Raw genomic sequence first — 21,336 nt, 5'->3', positions numbered from 1 at the left:
TGGTTCATAAAGGGTTAATAAGTGACAGGGGGGGTGTAGTGTAGTGGTGTTTGGTGCTACTTTACTGAGCTGCCTGTGTCCTCTGGTGGTCGATCCAAACAAAAGGGACCACCAGAGGACCAGGTAGCAGGTATATTAGACGCTGTTATCAAAACAGCATCTAATATACCTGTTAGGGGTTAAAAAAATCACATCTCCAGCCTGCCAGCGAGCGATCGCCGCTGGCAGGCTGGAGATCCACTTGCTTACCTTCCGTTCCTGTGAGCGCGCGGGCCTGTGTGCGCGCGTTCGCAGGAAATCTCGGCTATCGCGAGATGACGCACGGATGCGTCCAGGAGGAGTAAATCAACCACCTTCTGGACGCATCCGTGCGTTAGGCGGTCGGGAGGTGGTTAAAGAGGACCTTTCACAACTCCTGACATTTCTGTTTTAATAGCTTCATGCATTCCCCACGTACTAACAATTCTGGAGCATCTATTCTTCTGTCTTTATGTTGTCCCATTCCTCTATTATTTCTACTAGAAGTTATGAATTATTGCTAGTATAATGCAGTAAGGGTACAGAGGGGAGGTAACCAGTTGGGGGGGGGGGGGGGGGTACCTGCACAGTCTGAAAATGGCAGTACTGATTAGATAGAGGGAGTCTGTGCAGGTACACCCCCAACTGGTTACCTCCCCTCTGTACCCTTACTAAAGGCTAATAGCAATCCATTAATAACTTCTAGTAGAAATAATAAAGGAATGGCAGATTATAGAGCCATAAGAATAGATGCTCCAGGATTGTTATTACATGGGGAATGCATGTAGCTATTAAAACAGACATGTCAGGAGCGGTGAAAGGTCATCTTTAAGGCCAGCCTGGCGCAGCCTGCTGGTGGATGTCAGTATAGCACTGAAAGTAAACTTGCACTGCGGGAACAGTACAATGTATTTTATCTTGTATTTTGTCAAACAATTGCCCATTATAGTCCCCTTGTGGAGCTATTAAATGGTTACAAAAAATCTCAAAAGGTGATATGTACCCCAAAATGATACCAATGAAAATTAACCTTGTCCTTATAAATCAAGCCTATAAAAAGGTTGTGTGTCTTGGGAGGCGGCAATGCAAGAACATTTTCATTTTTTTTTTTTAAAGTGGTTTTTATTGTGTAAGAGTAGTAAAATGTAACAAAACTTATATGTATTTGCTATCGCTGTAATCATACTGACCCATAGAATAAAGGTATTGTTATTTATGCCAAAAATTTATGCAGCAATGTTTAAAACATAAAAACTCTTTGGCGGTATTGCTGTTTTGTTTTTTGTTTTTTTAGATCTCCCTCCCAGAAAGAGTTAATAAAAGTTAATCAATGTGTACCCCAAAATGGCACCATTAAAAACTACAATTTGCCCAGCAAAAAAAACAAGCCCTCAGTTATGACTATATTGACGGGGAAAATAAAAAAAAGTTATAGCTCTTGGAAAGCACCGATGAATAAAATGAAAAAATAAATAAAAATAAATTGTTTGGTCATTTAAGGCCTAAATCACTATGGGGTTAACACTGCATAACATACTGCTGTCTAAAGAACACAATATACGACACCGCTTGTCCTGCTCATAGAAGGGAAATGCCATATTCCCATACAATTGAGATTGCCAGTAATTTACGAACTCTGCTTTGCAAAGGGTAAGTGTGGAGGCGTTAGCTGGCTGGACAGTATGTACAGTAAAATTCCTCTGATCCAGCATCAATAGGGCCCAAACCTCAGGAAGCAAATGCCAGATAAAATGGCTTTTCATTTATTTGTGTTGGTCTTGGAGTCTTCCACCTTTTAAAGCCATGTGTTTGTCCAATATTCTGGAAAACTTTGCACTTGCCAGTTGGGCCCCTGATTCAAAGAATTCTACTGTATTTGTGACTGTACTTTTCTGTTGATCCAATGTCTTTCTATTTTGTGTGTTCCTGTATTTAGACCGCAGTAAAGCGGAAATGGACTTGAAGGAACTGAGTGAGTCTGTGCTTCAGCAGTCCACGGCAACCCCACTCATCTCTCCCAAGAGGCAGATCCGCAGCCGATTCCAGCTCAATCTGGACAAAACCATTGAGAGCTGCAAAGCCCAATTAGGTATCCCCATAGATTTATTGTGCATGGGCAGGTGAAGTTGTGTGGTGGATTTACTACATTTATACTGCTCATGTATTTGCTTCAATCCAGGAATTAACGAGATTCCGGATGATCCCGATGCCACAGTGGAACACAGTGATTCTGAGGAGTCCGAAAAGACAGATTCTAGTGACAGTGAGTACGGGAGCGACGAGGAGCAGAAGTCAAAAAATTATGAGGAAGAAAAGGAAAGTGTGAAGGAAAAGGAACTCCCTCCATCTTCAGTAAAGAAAAAATCCAAGCCCTCAATCCAAACAGAGGCAAAGGATGAATCCAAGAGTGCAACAGCGACAACAGATAAAGCTGATGCAGGGGGTAAGGAGAAGCTGGCATCCACCGTAGAGAAGGATGTTCCTGACAAAGGTAAACCCCTGACGCACTCTGCAAAGGAAAAAGTGAAGGGAAAGGATGATACAGACTCTCCTACTGTACACCTGGGACTGGACTCTGACTCTGAGAGCGAACTGGTCATTGACTTGGGTGAAGATCATTCGGGGCGAGAAGGACGTAAAGCCAAAAAGGATGCTAAAATAATAGCGACAAAACACCCAGAAAGTATGTGCAACAATGTGTGTCATGTTAAATGTGGCTTTACACAGTGGTTAGGCTTCTGCTGGACTTTCCTTTTGGGTTTATTACGTGTGAATACCTGAAAACTGTATTCAAGTATACCTCACATTGGGTACATTGACTTCAATAAGGCAAACAAAGCACAATTCATAATTGAAGTCCACTTAACTTGCTGTTTTTTCTGTTGTGTTAGACTATGCCAGGGCTGGCCAACCTGTGGCTCTCCAGCTGTTGTAAAACTACAATTCCCACCATGCCCTGCTGTAGGCAGTCTAGGCATGCTGGGAGTTGTAGTTTTGTAACAGCTGGAGGGCCGCAGGTTGGCCAGCCCTGGACTATGCTATTCTGTATGGGGGGGGAATGATGTAAAGGGGGAATCATTTAGACTTTGTTTGCGTCATTGAACTGAATGCACCCATCACAGTATATGTTTGAATGCCGTTTTCGGGTATTAATATATACCCCTGATGCAAAGCCCATCTGGGGATTAAAACACATCACAACTGAACCCAGGCAAAATAATACAGGAAAATGATGCTTTCTTGTATGTGCTACACTGCATTATAGCACAGTATATTATGCTACAAGAATAGTCTTCTACATTATATCGCATAATAATACAATACTAGAACACTATACACTACATTATAGCACAGTATACTACACTACTAAAACAATGTCATGTTTTACCACAGTATACTACATTTTTACAACAGTTTACTGTATTACTAGTACAGTATGCAACATTATATCACTATATACTGTGCTATTAGAGCAGCATACTGCATTATACCACAGTATACTACAGTACTAGAATAGTATACAGCATTATACCAGAGTCCTACATTATGTCACAGTATGCTACACTAGAAGAACAGTATGCTACATTTCTAGAGGATTATACTGTATTACGCCACAACTTTACTACATTACTAGAATAGCATAGTGCATTATACCACATTACACTGCACTACTAGAACGGTACACTACATTACTGTATATCACAATATGCTGCTCCACAAGAACAGTACAGTGCATCATACTACACTAATATAGTAGAATACTGCATTATACCACAGTACTCTACACTACTAGAACAGTATACTGTATTATACCACATATTTAACTATAATACTAGAATAGTATACCGCAGTGTACCACAGTGTACTAAACTACTAGAATAGTATACTACAGTACTAGAATAGTGCTGCATTATACTACATTACTAGAACAGTATACTACATTATAGCACAGTATGCTACAATACTTGTACAGTGGGATACATTATACCGCAGCCTACCACTTTACTAGAACAGTATACTGTATATTACAGTACTAGAGCAGTATATTGTATTATACCACAGTGTGCTACCTGGTTCATGCTGCGTTTAGCTCTACATTGTGCCTACATTATATCGCAATGAGGCAGATGAAGTCCAAAATATTCATTGATCTGCTTGACATTTATTTCAGTCTTTTTATGCAGACAAAATAAAGTGGTAAACTACACTGCCCAGCCTTGTGATATTATAACAGTATACGCCACTACATTATACTGTACTGTAATAATGTGCTAAATACATTACACTGTGTTGCATTTTATTATTCCACCTCATACTACATTTCTATACTGTTGTACTGCACGCCCACACTGCAGTGTATTCTGGTAGGTAAAAGGTATCAAAGGGGATAAATATCGGATCGGTGGGGATCCTACCACTTAGGCCTCATGCACACGGAAGTGAAATAAAACATGTCCTATTATTGTCCGCGTTATGGACAAAGATAGGACTGTTCCATTAAGCAAAATATGGAATGCACGCGGATGTAATCCATATTATTTTTTGGATCCGTTTTTGAGGAACGCAAAATAAATACGGTCGTGTGCATGAGAACATAATCACAAGAACGGGGCCCCATACCCCCTGCAGGCCTCCTGCTGCTCCGCTGAAATGACTGGAGCGGCTGGTCGCACATGTGCATGGCTGCTCTATTCATTTCTATAGAAGTTCCGGAGATAGCCAAGTACAGCGCTAGGCTCTGAATAGAGAAGAGATGGGCCAACCTGAGGCTCTCCAGCTGTTGCAAAACTACAACTCCCAGCATGCCCAGACTGCCTACAGCTAGTTTTTTAACAGCTGGAAAGCTGCAGGTTGGCCATCCCTGGAATAGGGGATAACTTTTACCTACCGGAATACCCCTTTAATGCTGTGCTGTATTTTATTATATTGTATTGTACTTTATAGCTTTATCGCTCTATAACACTGCACCATGTACGCTCCACTATATTACACTGTAGTTGCACTATTCTCTTCTGTAGTGAAGAACATTTTATTGTAGTGTAATTTATCATATTACACTAAACCACACTATACGGTATTGTACTGTATTATGCCATCACTCTCTAAGCATTCTTTGAAGAAGACCTTTCACAGGTCCGGACATTATCATATAACTAGCTGGCTGTGTAGGGCATAGTGAAGTGATATTACAGTGCTTACTAGTTTCTCTATGCGCTGCTCAGTTTGACCGCTCTGCCCCCTGTACTGGTTTCCCGCCTGGTATGTAAATTCATATAATCGGTACAGGGAGGAGACGGTCGTGTTGCTCAATGGTTGTCTCCTTCTCCCTGGCTGTTAGTTGCCCAATCGCAGCGGAGAGCGTTACAGCCAGGGAGGAAAAAAAGCCTGTAACGCTCTCCGCTCCGATTGGGCAACTTAACAGCCAGGGAGAAGGAGACAACCATTGAGCAACACGACCGTCTCCTCCCTGTACCGATGATATGAATTTACATACCAGGCGGGAAACCAGTACAGGGGGCAGAGCGGGCAAACGGAGTGGCGCATATAGAAACTTTTAAACATTGTAACATCACTTCACTATGCCCTACACAGCCAGCTAGTGATGTGATAATGTCCGGTCCCGTGAAAGGTCCTCTTTAATATATTCTTTACTATACTTCACTGTGCTATACTGTACTACATTACATACTGACTTATACTCTACTGTGTATTATACCACCAACATATTTTTTCATTGATTAATTTTCAGTAAAATCCCCAACCACAGCCAGTGTCAGCAGTCTGCCAGCAGTTGACACCCCTATCATGACCCGCTCTGCATCCCAGGCTGCCCCTGCTGTAGGGGTAACGGTGACTACAAGTTCAGCTTCAGCTGCAAGCACTCCGACGGCAGCTACTGGCAGCCCAGTGAAGAAGCAGAGACCTCTGCTCCCCAAGGAGACAGTTCCCACCGTGCAGAGAGTGGTGTGGAATTCTTCCAGTAAGTTTCAGACCTCATCCCAGAAATGGCACATGCAGAAAGTTCAAAGGCAACAGCAGCAGCAACAACAGCAGCAGCAACAGCCGAGCACGCCTGCGCCGTCACAGTCTCCACAAGGGACGAGATACCAGACACGGCAGGCTGTGAAAGGTATTGCATGCTGATCACATCCCTGTCATGTCAATGGCCCAGCCCTCAAGACCAGTGTCCATTTACCTTCTCTGTCTGAGGGCTGCATTCAGCATCATCCCCTGTGCATTACTCACCTTCCATCTAACCAGCGACATCATTATAGAGTCAGAAGACTAAAGTGTTTATGAATGGATTATTCCTACTGATATTTATCTGTAAGGTTTATAAACTGTTGCATGTAAAACAGTGAATGTTTAAATACATTGGGGGAGTTTTACTAAGCTAAATGCCAGATATCCAGCTCAGTTCGCTCTTTGATACTAGCTAAAATACCTGAGCCAACATTTATTATGTGTTTTACACACTTTTTTTCACACTGGAAAATGTGGTATGGCTTAGTGGAAAAGTGTGTAGTTTAAAATGGGACAAAGTGCACCAATATCTTGGTGCAAAGTAATCCAACCAAGAGGTGACAAAGTTAAAACAAAAGTGCCCTCTTATCTAGCAAGATGCGTCAATTTTATCAGATTGCGGAGCCACTGGCATCAATTTGGTGGATCTTTAGACTGGAGGATTAGACAGGATCAGTAAATCTGCTCCATCGTATACTTATTGGTGGTGAATATAATATAGAAAACCGCACTTCAACTCAACTTGAATGCGGTTCACACTTAGGGAGACAAAAGGTATCTATCAATGTGATTCCTCAGTTTTGGTTCCCACTAAGGTCAATGCTCAAATCTCCGAAAAGTCAAAGAATAGACGGCCCAACATAGTGAAATGCCGCCAACTGAGTTTAAATAACATGATTTATTGTACTCGCAAGATCCATAAAACAATATGCATATAAAAGGTGCACGTCCTCTCATGAAACACCCGACCCGGTTTCGCCTCCACTTCGTTAGGGGCATCTGTGGACTCGCCTATATTGCTAATTTTATTGGGCATTACTACAGCCCTAATTTGCATGTTTACAAAATTAATTTCAAATAACATTCAAGCTCTTTAAATACGAAACCAGCTTCCTTTCTTTTTCTCCTCCTTTCAATATCACTTGATTAGTTTTCTCTATTTGTCTTCCATTAGTTCCTCCCCTCAATACAAATAGATCGGCGATTCCCCCTCTTTCTGGAAAAGCCGCAGTCTCTTTCTACCTCTGTATAGACCTCATTAATAAACCACCTTACTGACATCCCAAAGTCCACATCGATGAAAATAACTTTTGTAAACAAACCCTGAAAAAATAGGATACAACTGACATCTCGATACTTTACATGTTCACTATACAAGCTTTTATGTCAAATTCAACATTTAAGCCCTCAGGCTGTTAAGTGCAGAGTTTGTAGATCCATTCTACTTCTCTTCTGTTGATTCTATTCAATGGATCGCTACCCGGGTCGGGCGTTTCATGAGGACGTCCTTTTTATATGCATGTTGTTTTATGGATCTTGCGAGTACAATAAATCACGTTATTTAAACTCAGTTAGCGGTATTTCACTATGTTGGGCCGTCTCTTCTTTGACTTCTAGGAGATTTGAGCATCGACCTTAGTGGGACACAGAGCTGAGGAATCACATCGATAGATACCTTTTGTCTCCCTCAGTGTGAACTGCACTCAAGTTGAAGCAGCGTGGTTTTCTATATTATATACATTGGTTATTTGTGAAGGGTACTCTCCTCACAAGAAAAACTGCAGCGCAAAAGGACAATACTGATCTGGGGACTGTGACTTTTGTTGCAGATTGTCTGTGTTTTGTGTTTGTAAGTGTGTTTATATGTGATTTTTTAATTATTTTTTTTTACTCTTTTTTTGGGGGGGTTATTTTTATTTATACTTTTGATAGTCTTATTGGCGGTGAGCCTGCCATGTAATTATCAATAGAGCTAAGGTGCTGTTTGTGGCAGCCTGTATTTTGTGAATAAACCCACACTGCACGTAGATCATCTGAGACCTGAAACATAGTTATTAAAATAGCTCCTTACAGGAGGTTTCCAGTTTCAGTATAATATTTTATGATTATTATATATTATTACACTATAGTACAGTTTAAAAAAGAAAAAAAATAATAATCACATAACTAATGGCCTTGTTCACATATCTTTTTTTTTTTCCCCTGAGAAACTCAGTGCATGTCCTATTCGGGTCCATTTTTTAGAATCCAACTCCTATGCAGTGCATGGTAGTGAGGAAAAAAATGGAATGCACACAGAAGCCTTCTATGTACTGTCGGTCATAGTCGTGTTATTAAGCCCTAACAGTGTCTTATTTTGCATTCTGCATGGAACGCCGTAGCAAAACAGAAACAGAATCCTTTTATGTGTTTTCCAACTTTTAGCGGTGCAGCAAAAAGAAGTCACACAAGCCACATCCACCTCCACCATAACCCTTGTGACCACCGCCCCACCACTAGCCATGGTGACCAGCCCAGGACAGCCACTGACCACATCAATCACCAGTGACCTGCCCATCGCTACCGCCTCAGCTGATGTTGCTGCTGACATTGCCAAATACACCAGCAAGGTGAGTAAGTTCCTTACACTACAGATCAGTGGATTGGGTATTGTTTACTGGTAAAGTGGTTTGTTTTTAGATAAAATAAAGTTAAAAAAACATTTTACTAGAAGTATGCTATTTACCTAACCTTCATTGTCTGGATTGATGGGAGCAGTGAGCTGTAAGCATTCATTCTAATGTTAGTTGTTAACAGGTAGCCTGACATAAGGAGTTGCTTTTTAGAAACTGCACTTCTCCTTTCCATTGATGTGTTTGGTATTGAAGCTCAGCTTTGTCCTAGTGAATGCCAGATCCAGCCATGGAAAGCAGTAACATGGTTTCTGGGAAACAATATCACATACCCTTCACTGTGTAAGTTCTGAAGTTAAGGCCCTTAATGGTGCTACAATAAACCTCCCTTTTTTCTCTCTCCTTATAGCAGGCTATACATTATCGCCATATAAAATGTGTATTTATTAAGTGTGATCTGGAGATGGCAGTATATTATACACATCACTGTCCTATTCATTTCAATAGGAAAGCCCAGAAGAGTCTGCATCCCGTCACTGCTAATATCTGATCCCATCAAAACTAGTTTTTAAATTACCTGTTATTGTGTCCTGTGTATTGATCATTCTATTTATCCATTACATGCATAATGGTTATGAGCAGAGCACAAGCTCAGTCAGTTTAACAGAGTCCATAATTTTTTTATGTGCCTGTGGTTTCCTTTCCAATTGTTTTTTCAGATGATGGAGGCAATTAAAGGCACAATGACTGAGATATACAATGACTTGTCTAAGAATACCACGGGGAACACCATAGCGGAGGTATGTATACAGATATGCAGCATCATTGGATGGTGGCAATTAGGAAGGCTTTTTAAATACTCAGTAACATTGTAGGTTGTGATATAGAATTATGTCTACTGTTTCTTCACAGATTCGACGCTTACGAATAGAGATTGAAAAGCTGCAGTGGCTTCATCAGCAGGAGCTGTCTGAAATGAAGCATAATTTAGGTAAGAAATCGCTGAAAACAAGGATGAAGGAGGTTTGCTCATACTGAAGAATTGTAAGTAATGCTTAAAAACCACCAACTAACTTAATATTGGCAGTGACTTAAGCCCCTTTCACACGAGCGAGTTTTCCACGCGAGTGTGATGCGTGAAGTGAACTCATAGCACCCGCACTGAATCTTGACCCATTCATTTCAATTGGTCTGTGTACATGAGCATATTTTTTTTTCACGCATCAGTTCTGCTTTGTTTGAGAATTGCAGCATGTTCTATATTCTGCGTTTTTCACGCAGCCCTGGCCCCATAGAAGTGAATGGGACTTCAGTGAAAAACGTATTGCGTCCAGGTGCAGTGCGTGTTTCACTGATGGTTGCTAGGAGATGATGTTTGTAAACCTTCAGGTTTTTTTCCTCACGCGTGTGAAAAACAGATTCTACCCATGCTGAAAAAACTGAACGCATTCGCAGACAAAACTGACTGAACTTGCTTGCAAAATGGTGCGAGTTTCACTGAACGCATCCTGAGCGAATCTGTATCGTTCCTGTGAAAGAGGCTTTATAATTTAGGTAATCACTGGGAGTCCAGAGCAACCAGGGATGTCCTCCTGCATTCTTCTAATATTATTCTATGTTGATCTTGTTTTTCAATAGTAGATCCAATTTATAGTCTGTATACAAGTTATTTGTTATGTGCACCCACACATATCAGCTGCTACATAGGACCATGTTCTAAGGAATAAAGGACTTCTCTTTTGAGTGTCGGAATGTTTTTTTTCCCCTGCTCTAGAACTAACCATGGCAGAGATGAGGCAGAGTCTGGAGCAGGAGAGGGACCGGCTGATTGCAGAGGTGAAGAAACAAACTGAGCTGGAAAAGCAGCAAGCAGTGGATGAGACCAAGAAGAAGCAGTGGTGTGCCAATTGCAAGAAGGAGGCCATTTTCTACTGTTGCTGGAACACCAGCTACTGTGATTACCCATGCCAGCAGGCGCACTGGCCCGAGCACATGAAGTCCTGCACGCAGTCAGGTACACAGCAACCTGTCACCCACACATTTTAACTGTTGCTACCTGAGCACTTCTTATGTCGCTACATATATATATTTTTTCAGAAATTCTGATCCTAAAACACATTGACACACACACACTCAAACTACATATACAACAATATATGCACTAAAATCTGGTCCCTGCAGTATAACCTCACTGCATGCAGCGCATAGCAAAGCAAATATGTAAAGCTACTCCTCTACCGGAGTATGATTAGTTTACAATGTATCTTGCCATTAGTTCAAACTGATTTGTGTTTGCAGCCACTGCTACACAGCAGGAAGCTGACCCTGACCTCAGCACGGATAAAACGGCACAAGCAACAACAGGTACCCAGCCACAGCCTGCTGAAACCACCACAACGCCGAAAGAGAAGGATGGCACAGCTGATAAGAGCAAAGAGAGTGTCACTGTACGTATCGCTGGTCGGTAGCTTGCCTACGTCCAAAGTGAGTGAAGACAATTTTGTGTGTGTCTGTGTGCAGGGTGCAGGATCTTTTTGCTTGCGTCCATTTCTGAAATGCTTAGTTTTCTTTTTCGTAAACTTTTCCATGCAGTGTTAAACATGAGAAGTGTGTTTTGTTCTGAGCGGTCTAATTTGTGCAGCATTCTGGAGCTTTGTGTCCACATCCATTTATTGCAAATCTTCCCATTTACTATATGATAACACCTTTTAAGATCCCCAAATCCCAGTGCCCTACATGACTGAGCCAAAATATGGGACATGGATTTTTAAGTTAATCTTCCCATTGAAAACCAGCAATTAGTTCTTGTTCACTTTTGCATTGGAGGCAAAATGCCAGACTCCCTGATAAAGATCCAACGGACCCCATTATAGTCAATGAGGTCCATCGGATACCATTGGATTCTATCATAATGATAGATCTGGTGCAGTCATTTTTTTTTTTTTTTTTTTTTTTTTTTTTTTTTTCTGTTCCTTGATCCGGAAAGAAAAACTCAAAAGATGGCTCCTTCGTGGCAGCTTTATCTCACATATTTGCTGAATGTGTCCATGCTCACAACCGTATCCACTCTGTGGATGCATTCCATGACTTCAATGGGTTCATGGTCCATGTTTTGGGGACGTATTATATCTTTTTGCAATACGGACATGGAAAGCACACGGATGATCTATGTTTTCTGCATCTTATCTGTTCTGCAGAAAGATAGAACGTCCTATAATTGGCAGCAAAATGCAGACCACGGAACCATTGAGGTCAAATTTGGTGCAAATTTGGGTCTAATACTTCTGCCTTCAGATAATACTCTGCTTTCTGCACCACCCCTTTACTAGACTGAGAATATTTTTGTGACTTTAAAAAGCCTCTGTTGATTAATCTCACTTAAAGTGTAACTGTCATGCTTTCATAAAAAAAAATTCTTTTAGCATATGTTACTGCTAGTGCAGCATTATACATAAAGCAATCTTTAGTTTCTTCACATACCGCTGTTTTCCTTGAGCTGTTCCCTTAGTTACGTCTGTTTTAGCCTCTACAATATGAGGATCTTCTCAAGATGGCTCTTCTGCCAGTTCTCGGAGGCCAAAAATGCCTCCCTCACTTCCCATAGACATTTGCTGTAGGCAGCAGCTTCCTGCCAGCCGATCAGATTGGATTACTGACAGACACGCCTCCTCACTCTGAAGCCTAATGCAGGTGTGCAATACCCTTCTGTCTTCTGTTTATACTAAAGGTAAGACAGACAAGCCATAGCAACAGTCTTTTAAGGGAGCAGTGGAAAGGGACAGGGGACATTAATGAAAACTGTTATTATAAGGTAATTACAGATCTTTGACAATCATTGAGAGACTAACTCAGGTATACATGCCTAGCTCTAATAAACTAGCAAATAAAAAAACTATATGACGGTTACACTTTAAATCAGCTCGACAGGCTACCACAATCACTTTTTAAAACTGGAATGGAATTCTTCACAATGTGTCTATGGCACTAAAACACACTGGTCCAACTGAGATCTTTTATTAAAGGTCTCAGATTTTATCTATCATTGGACATATTGTATAATTGTAAAGAATGAGCGTCCCAGACATGCAGGCGTGGATTTAGCTACAGGGCGCTTGGTTATTGTGATTGAGTGATTTATGTCTCTGGCCAGCTGCATAGTTTCATCATACTGACCCAATACCCCCCGCCTATATCCCCTGTCCTCATATTGCTTTATGTCCTCCATCCTCATTGGTCAGTGTCAGGAGGCCGACATGTTTGACGCCTTCAGTATTTTACTCGGCAGCAGTCACTGTCCTCATGGTCAAGTCTGCAATTTAAGGTTCGGTTCCCTGTGCTGTCTCTGCAGATAGCAACAGGTGTGGCAAGCAGCCAGCCCATAAAACTGGTCCACGTACCGCAGAACGCTGCCTTTATCCCAACTACTCAGTCCACAATTGTAAGTACCCGCACTCTCATCCAGTCTTTTGTTGGCATCCCAGTAGTATAGTGACTCCGTTTCTCCTCTCTGTGTCGCTTCTGCAGTGTGATGTCACCAGCCCTGGCCCACTCCCCGCACCTCTGCTGTCACATTGCTGTCGTGGTTGCCAGCCATCCACTCTATAAAAAAAACATGCGGCCCCCAGATGCTGGGCTAAGAGACATTGCAGACCAACCCCACATTTCGCAGACTGTCTGCTGGGGAAAATAGAATGGACAGTTGGTGACCACGTTCTGCGATGTCACTCGCTTTGCTGTGTACGTTGACTTTTCATGCACTCTTCTCCCACATTATTGGCTAAAGCATGAGGTGTCATCATGTAACTAGCATCTCTCTCAAAGTATAACTAGTGGCCATTTTGCATGTTGTTAATCTTGTTGTATGAGATGTGCGGCTTAGCGTGTCAATATGTGAAGCTGACTAACGATGAAGACTGTGGAAAGAGTCTCAAAATGAGTGTGTTCTGCTTTGGTCATTATAATAACTTATGACACAGCTCATCAGTATTGCTTCCTATTCACGCATTCAGTATTTGGTCAGTGTTCAATTAGTGATTTCCATCTGTGATTGTGAGCCAAACCCAGGTGTGGGTCAAAAACACAGAAGAGATTCAGATCTTTCCATTATACCTTATGTCTGTGTAGGATTCACTCCTGGTTTTTGCTTACAGTCAGTGATGGAAAAACCACTGATCAAACACTGACCCATTCTCTTAGGCTACTTTCACACTTCCGTTTCACGGATCCGTTTGAAATGCATTTCAGACGGATCCGTCAATAAACTGACTAAACGGAGACAAACGGAAGCCATTCAGACGGATCCGTCTGTATTGCGGATCCGTTTGTCACGTTGGTTTCTGTTTTGCCATCTGTTTAGCGGATCCGTTTTTCAATGAGAAGCATCTCTAGGTTCCATCTTCATGTGATCAGATCCATAGGGTTGAAATGCTCCTATATTTATCCAAGGCTATATTGTTGAAATTCCTAGTTTGTCCGGCTTTGCTAACGGACCACGCCTTTCGGACTCTTGTACATGACTACATGCACTTAAAGATGTATAGTGTTTGTTAGTGGGCCATATGTCCCTGATCGTCATTGATCGTGCGTACGGGAGTACAGAGCATCATGACGCTGACCATGTTGTGCCGCAATCTGGGCTATTGTCCCGCACTCATATGATCCCTGCGGGCAGCTCAACTTGCACAGAATCATTGTACACTATGATGCTGTGTACTCTCGTGCACACAATCAATGCCACTACGGGACATACGGACCGTATGTCTCTTGGGGCATACAGTCGTGTGCAAGAGGCCTTAAAGGGGTTTTCTCATCTCATACAATGGGGGCATACCACTAAGATATGCCCACGTCGTCTTATAGGTGCGGGTCCCACCGCTAGTACCCTCACATATATTGAGAAAGGAGCCAAGAAAGTGGATGAGGTCGCACTGCGCTGCCGCCCTCCATTAATTTCTGTAGGAGAGGCGAGGATTAGCGCTTGGTGGTGGACATACCATGGGAAATTTCTTGTCCTCCAGAAACAGTGCTCCCCGCTCCGTTCTCGATATAGGTGCGGGTCCTACCAATGTTACCCACACCTATCAGACAATGGGGGCATATTCATTATTATTTTTTTTTCTTTATTTTATTTTCCAAAATACAAAAAGACAAGTACATTAATGAAAATGGACCGTCCAAAAGATCCATATTACAAAACTCTATCATATGTTAACATTCTCCATTTGAATTAACATTTACATTAAGCTTATACCCCAAATGCCCACACCCACCCCGTTGAAGAGAGAGAGAGGGAACGAGAAAAAAAAAATAATAATATTCAAGCGAAATCCCCCCATCGTCTATGTGAATACCCCTTTAAAAACTGTATGTCCCTTGCGTGTCCCCTGTGGTAATAACACTAGTTATATTAGAGCGTCATCTGGAAATCATTAAACGTTAAAATCACAATTTATTAATGAATTCCTGATGATGCTGAAGGGCTCATATGAAAGGGCACAAGATTGAACAATGAACAAGCATTTGCTTGTTCATGTGCCAATCATAGGGTCTACGATCAATAAAGAGCCAAAAGATAGCTCATTATTGATGGTCATGTTAATGGATCTTACGACATTGGCACTAAGGCTGTTTTGATATAAAAACTACCAAGGGTGTTATAATAAACGCACAGTAGTGAGACTAAAGTAGTTTTAATTTCAACACAGCTGTAGTGCCAAGGTTCCCTGTACAGGACAATAAAAACACAGACACAGTGCAGTAAACTATAAAAAAATATATATATTTTGATACCGTAAAAAAATAAAATAAATGTAAACATAATTTCTCGCCCATTTTCCTTGGGGGACACAGACCTTGGGTATAGCTCAGCTCCCTAGGAGGCGTGACACTAAGTAAAACTGTTAAGCCCCTCCTCCATCAGCTATACCCTCAGCCTGGAGATAGAGGCTACCAGTTTTAGCTTAGTGTCCAAGGAGGCAAGACACCCCCTGCTACTGCAGGGCTGTTTTCTCCTTGTTATTTTTACTTTTTCTTCTAATTTTGTTATTTTATTTTTTCCTAGGGATACCAGAGACGCATTAGACCTCTCTGCTCTCCCGGGGTTGAGTTGCGCCAGTGCCAACTTATCTGCACTGCTGCCTCCCCCACAGAAGCAATAGGAGGATCTGGGCAGCAATGGCTCCCCTACATCCCGCCAGCTAGGGGGTCGCCCGCACGCCAAGCCCCTCTTCCAGCTTCCTGCCACTGCGGTGCCAGTGGCTGAAGGGGCGACCCTGCTGGAAAGGACTGAGGGTGAAGACGTCGGACGGTGAGATGGCTATTCCAGCCCATACCCCGTCCCTATCTGCAGCATCTACCCCTCTGGGTAAGGGGGGCACCCGTGGTCGCTCATTCTGAGCGCTCATCTGCAGGACAATGCAGCACAGCAGCATCCTCAGCACCCCCACGCCGTTCCCCCCCATGCTGCTATCTTTCTCCCCCCCCCTCCCCCTCATTCGGGGCTGACTCCATTTTTCTCTTCTCTCTCTCCCCCTTCCCGCCGAGAATGGGGGGCGGGGCTTAGCGGCCCCGGCAGGGGGCGGGGCTTACGCGCGCGTCATTTTGGGGGCGGGGCTACGTTATCCTTCGCAGGAGACATTTCAAGCGCTGGAGGGGGCGGAGCTTGTTCCCCGTGCTTTCTGCTGAGGTTTCCCGCGCTTCCTCACTCCTGACAGGAAGCTGGGACACGGTGGGGGACTCTAACCTCCTGTGTACATCGCTCGGCTTCTGTGGGCGCTCTCTGCTGCTCACTGCTGTTCACTGCTTCTCTGCTGCTGCTGATCTGGGCCATCTCCTGACGTTCTTCTGAGGCACTGGTAGGACAGTTAACCCTCTCCTAACCCTCCTGGTCATAGCTGCTATAACCCTTTGTGGTCTCTATATTAGAGTACAACCACACTTCAGCATGTCAGATCCCACAGGTGCCCCCAAACCCTGGTACCATGCCTGTACCGCCTGTAAGGAACTTTTTCTGCGTGGGCAATCTGAGCCGCATTGCCTTGCATGTCAGGCCCCGGTGCAGGGCCCGCTTCCCGCTGCGCCCCCCGGTGCCTCTGAACCCCCTGACTGGGCTAGGTCTCTGTCTCAGGCGGTGGAAAGCCTTACACACGTAGTGGGCCGTCTCGTGGATAGACCGCCTCTCCCGCAGGCTGCCACAATCCCTGTCGCACCCGCTGGGACTACCGTTTCTGCCGCCCCCACTGGTTCCCTGCCTCCCAGCGAATCTTCCAGGGCCCGGCATACTCAGAAACGTTCAAGGGTTGAGCGCACATCTTCTCCAGATGCTTCGCTCTCTCCGCCATGCGTGCGAGCTCAGTCAAGTCTATCCTCTCAAAGGGATACGCTTTCTGAGGGAGAACTGGCGGATTCGGACGTGGACATGGACTCAGAGCTTCTGTCCAAATTGGCGTCCGCGGTGGGGCATCTTGTCACTAGCATCCGTGATACCTTTCAGCTACACGATGACCCCCCCAGCTCTGAACAGGCCGGCGTGTCCTTTCTCCGCCCCAAACAGGCCTCCAAGGTTTTTCCCATACACGCTGATTTTTCTTCTGTGGTATCCAAGGCTTGGACTCGGCCTAACGTCCGCTTTATTACACCCAAAAAGCTGGACATTTGTTATCCCTTTCCAGCGGATTCTGTGACCACGTGGACATCCCCGCCTAAGGTTGATCCTCCCGTGGCTCGCCTGTCCAAAAGCACTACTATTCCTGTACAGGACGGATCTTCCCTCCAGTCTGTTGAGGACCGTCGTACGGAATCCCTCTCCAAGGCCATATTTACTGCCTCTGGTTCGGCCCTTAGACCGGTCTTTGCCTCCGCCTGGGTTGGCAAAGCGGTCTCTGAATGGGGTTTGCAACTGGAACGGGAGTTAGGGTCGGACGTCCCTGTTCAGGACCTCCGTTCCTTAGCCCAACTAATTGTTCAGGCCGGAAAATTCGTCTGTGAGGCCTCCCTTGATGCGGGTGCCCTCATTGCCCGTTCCTCTGCCCTGGCAGTTTGTCAGGAGGGAACTCTGGCTGAAGGTTTGGGCGGCGGACGCCGCTTCCAAACGCTCTTTGGCCGGCCTACCATTCACGGGTTCCCGCCTGTTCGGAACCCGTCTGGACGAACTTATATCAGAGGCCACGGGTGGGAAGAGTACTCACCTCCCCCAGTCCAGGCCAATGGGCGCCCCCCGTGGTCGCGCTGGTTCATCCCGTTTTCGGTCCTTTCGCAAGCCCACCGGGTCTAGACCCGCGGCCAGTTCTTCTTCCTCTGGCCCAGCCCAGGATAGACGCAAGAAGCCGTTTTTTCGGACGCAACCTACCTGGCGCAAGTCCCAGCCTGCACGGGCTCCCACAGGCCAGCAGCCCTCTGCCTGAAGGTGCGCCCCCACCCACCCGGGTGGGGGGCCGCCTTCTCCTATTCAGGAACGTATGGCGGGCCCACATCTCAGACGCATGGGCGCTCGAGATTGTATCTTGCGGATACAAAATCGAATTTGCGTCCATTCCGCCAGACCGTTTCTTCCGATCCCGTCCTCCGAGATCCCGTACGAGTGGCCGCCTTCTTCGCGGCCATTCACTCCATGTCATCACCGCTTCCTGCGCTTCGCGGTGGGGGACGATCACTTCCAATTCGTCGCCCTTCCCTTTGGTCTGGCGACTGCTCCTCGAGTGTTCACCAAGGTCCTGGCCCCTGTCTTGGCCCTTCTACGTTCAAGAAGTGTTTTTCTTCTCCCATACTTGGACGACATCCTGGTCAAGGCACCCTCCTTCTCTCAGACATCCCGCAGTGTGGAACTCACTCTGGAGACCCTGACGCGGTTCGGTTGGATTATCAACCACCCCAAATCTTCCCTTACCCCCTCCAGACGGCTGATCTTCCTGGGGATGCTCCTGGATACAGAGTTGGCGGAGGTCCGCCTTCCGTCGGACAAGCGTCTGGCCCTTCGCGGGTCGGTTCGCAGTCTCCTCCGTCATCACCGCCCTTCCCTCAGATCCAGCATGCGGTTGTTGGGAAAGATGGTTGCCTGTTTCGAAGCGGTGCCGTTCGCACAATTCCGATCCCGCACCTTTCAGAGGGCAATTCTGTCGGCCTGGGACAAATCACCGAGGAGTCTGGACAGGACCTTTCTTCTGCCTCCCCTGGCTCGGGCTTCCCTCGGCTGGTGGTTGCATATCCCTCTAAGGGGGAAGTCCTTCCTTCCACTGAACTGGCTGGTGATTACCACAGATGCCAGCTTACGGGGGTGGGGGGGGGTTTCCCTCCCCGGTCCGTCCAGGGCGTTTGGTCTCTATCGGAGTCCAGACTTCCAATCAATATTCTGGAACTGAGGGCGATTCTTCTGTCCCTCAGACACTGGACCCATCTGCTGAGGGGCCACCCTGTTCGGATCCAATCGGACAATGCCACGGCTGTGGCATACATAAACCATCAGGGAGGCACTCGCAGCGCTGCAGCGATGCAAGAGGTGACCCTCATTCTCCTCTGGGCGGAGACGCACGTGCCGGCCTTATCTGCGATTTACATCCCGGGGGTGGACAACTGGGCGGCGGATTTCCTCAGCCGGTCCACCATCGACCCGGGAGAATGGTCCCTGCACCCAGAGGTGTTCGAAGCCCTTTGTCTTCGCTGGGGTCGCCCCGACGTGGACCTCATGGCCTCCAAATTCAACCACAAGGTCCCCCTATACCTGGCCAGGGCACGGGACCCGAAGGCATACGGCGCCGACGCGCTCGTCCTTCCGTGGCGCGAATTCTCCCTTCTGTACGTCTTTCCTCCTTTTCCCCTCCTGCCACGGGTTCTTCGGAGGATCGCGGCAGAGGGCGTCCCCGCGATTCTAATCGCCCCGGATTGGCCCCGCCGGTCTTGGTACGCCGACCTAATGTTGCTGTTGGCAGACGCACCGTGGCCACTGCCCTCCAGGGAAGACCTTCTCTCTCAGGGACCGATCTTCCACGAGCATTTAGGCTCGCTACGTTTGACGGCGTGGCTATTGAGACCGCCGTCTTAACGCGACGGGGTTTCTCCGCGGACGTAGTCCGCACCATGATCCGGGCTCGTAAGCCCGTATCCTCTAGGATCTACTATCGGGTTTGGAGGTCCTATCTGGGGTTCTGTGAGTCCCGGAGCATCCCACCTCTCCGGTTTTCTCTTCCCACAATCCTGTCCTTCCTCCAGTCGGGTCTGGACCTGGGGCTGTGCCTCAGTTCTCTGAAGGGTCAGATTTCGGCGCTGTCTATTCTTCTCCAGCGTCCCCTGGCCCCTCTAGGGCCAATTAAGACCTTTTTACAAGGGGTGGCTCACTCTGTTCCGCCGTACCGCCCTCCAGTTCCTTCCTGGGACCTGAATGTGGTGCTCTCGTCGCTCCAATCAGCCCCCTTCGAGCCTTTACGGGAGGTCTCCCTTCGCCTTCTGTCCTGCAAGGTCATCTTTCTTGTGGCCGTCACGTCTCTCCGACGGGTGTCGGAGTTAGCGGCTCTTTCTTGCTCCGAACCTTTCCTGATCTTCCACCAGGATAAGGTTGTGCTTCGGCCTGTCCCGACTTTCCTGCCAAAGGTGGTCTCCGCCTTTCACATCAATGAGGACATCGTCCTTCCGTCGCTCTGTCCCTCTCCTTCCCACCCCAGAGAACGGGAACTGCACCGTCTGGATGTGGTCAGGGCGTTGAGGATTTACTTGGAGGTCACCGGGTCCTTTCGGCGCACGGACTCCCTGTTTGTGGTTCCGGAGGGTTCGCGCAAAGGGTTGGCGGTCTCCAAGGTGGCTATTGCCCGTTTCATTAAACTGGCGGTGTCTGAGGCTTATCGAGCCAAGGGCAGACCTCCGCCTTTCGGCGTCACTGCTCATTCCACCAGAGCAGTCGGAGCTTCCTGGGCGCAGAGGCATCGGGCCTCGGCTGAACAGTTGTGCAAAGCAGCCACTTGGTCCTCTCTGCACACTTTCACAAAGTTCTATAGGGTGCATACGCATGCATCAGCGGATGCTGCTTTGGGCCGCCTGGTTTTGCAGGCAGCGGTTTCCTGATGTTCTGGTGGTGTTCCGCCTTGGGTTTGTGGTCCCTCCCTTCTTGGACTGCTCTTGAACGTCCCAAGGTCTGTGTCCCCCAAGGAAAATGGGCGAGAAAAGGAGATTTTTGTATAACTTACCAGTTAAATCTCTTTCTCGCTCTTCCTTGGGGGACACAGCACCCACCCTTCTGTGTTTGGTTACAGGGTTATGGTCTGGCGCCCCGTTGGGTTGCTGGCTGGTTGTTTCCGTTATTGGTTGTTATCCTTTCACTACTTGGACACGCAACTGGTAGCCTCTATCTCCAGGCTGAGGGTATAGCTGATGGAGGAGGGGCTTAACAGTTTTACTTAGTGTCACGCCTCCTAGGGAGCTGAGCTATACCCAAGGTCTGTGTCCCCCAAGGAAGAGCGAGAAAGAGATTTAACTGGTAAGTTATACAAAATCTCCTTTTTTTTTAAATACATTTTTCATAACTGTGAGGGGAGGTGGACTGTCGTGGGCTCGATGGTCTGGGGCTGACAATGGTAGCCCCCCTGTCCTGGCGATCCAATAAGGTGAAACTACGGGCCACAGGAAAGGATGCAGGGCGTAATTGTGGGGTGTGGAGAAAGGAAGGGTCTGAGGAGGAGGGGACCCAAGCATGTGTAGA

At 46.1% G+C, this 21,336-nt stretch overlaps 1 protein-coding gene across 6 annotated transcripts in view; it reads left to right on the top strand.

Moving 5' to 3' along the window:
* The window catches only part of LOC122939989 (protein kinase C-binding protein 1-like), a 55,247-nt gene that overhangs the window by 15,484 nt on the left and 18,427 nt on the right, over positions 1-21,336 (top strand). The window contains exons 6-14 of one of the 6 annotated variants that reach the window (XM_044296258.1): positions 1,955-2,107; positions 2,198-2,701; positions 5,768-6,148; positions 8,467-8,651; positions 9,374-9,454; positions 9,567-9,645; positions 10,429-10,668; positions 10,953-11,101; positions 13,003-13,092. In XM_044296258.1, coding sequence (XP_044152193.1) covers positions 1,955-2,107; positions 2,198-2,701; positions 5,768-6,148; positions 8,467-8,651; positions 9,374-9,454; positions 9,567-9,645; positions 10,429-10,668; positions 10,953-11,101; positions 13,003-13,092 — 1,862 coding nt within the window. Of the gene's footprint in view, positions 1-1,954; positions 2,108-2,197; positions 2,702-5,767; positions 6,149-8,466; positions 8,652-9,373; positions 9,455-9,566; positions 9,646-10,428; positions 10,669-10,952; positions 11,139-13,002; positions 13,093-21,336 lie in introns of those variants that run through there. The other 5 variants (XM_044296260.1, XM_044296262.1, XM_044296259.1 and 2 more) reach the window with 5 other exon arrangements.

Source organism: Bufo gargarizans, chromosome 6, assembly GCF_014858855.1.
Source record: "Bufo gargarizans isolate SCDJY-AF-19 chromosome 6, ASM1485885v1, whole genome shotgun sequence".
In the NCBI taxonomy this organism is placed as follows: domain Eukaryota; kingdom Metazoa; phylum Chordata; class Amphibia; order Anura; family Bufonidae; genus Bufo; species Bufo gargarizans.
The sequence above is the reverse complement of the archived record's forward strand: the minus strand, read 5'-3'. Positions and strand labels throughout refer to the sequence as shown.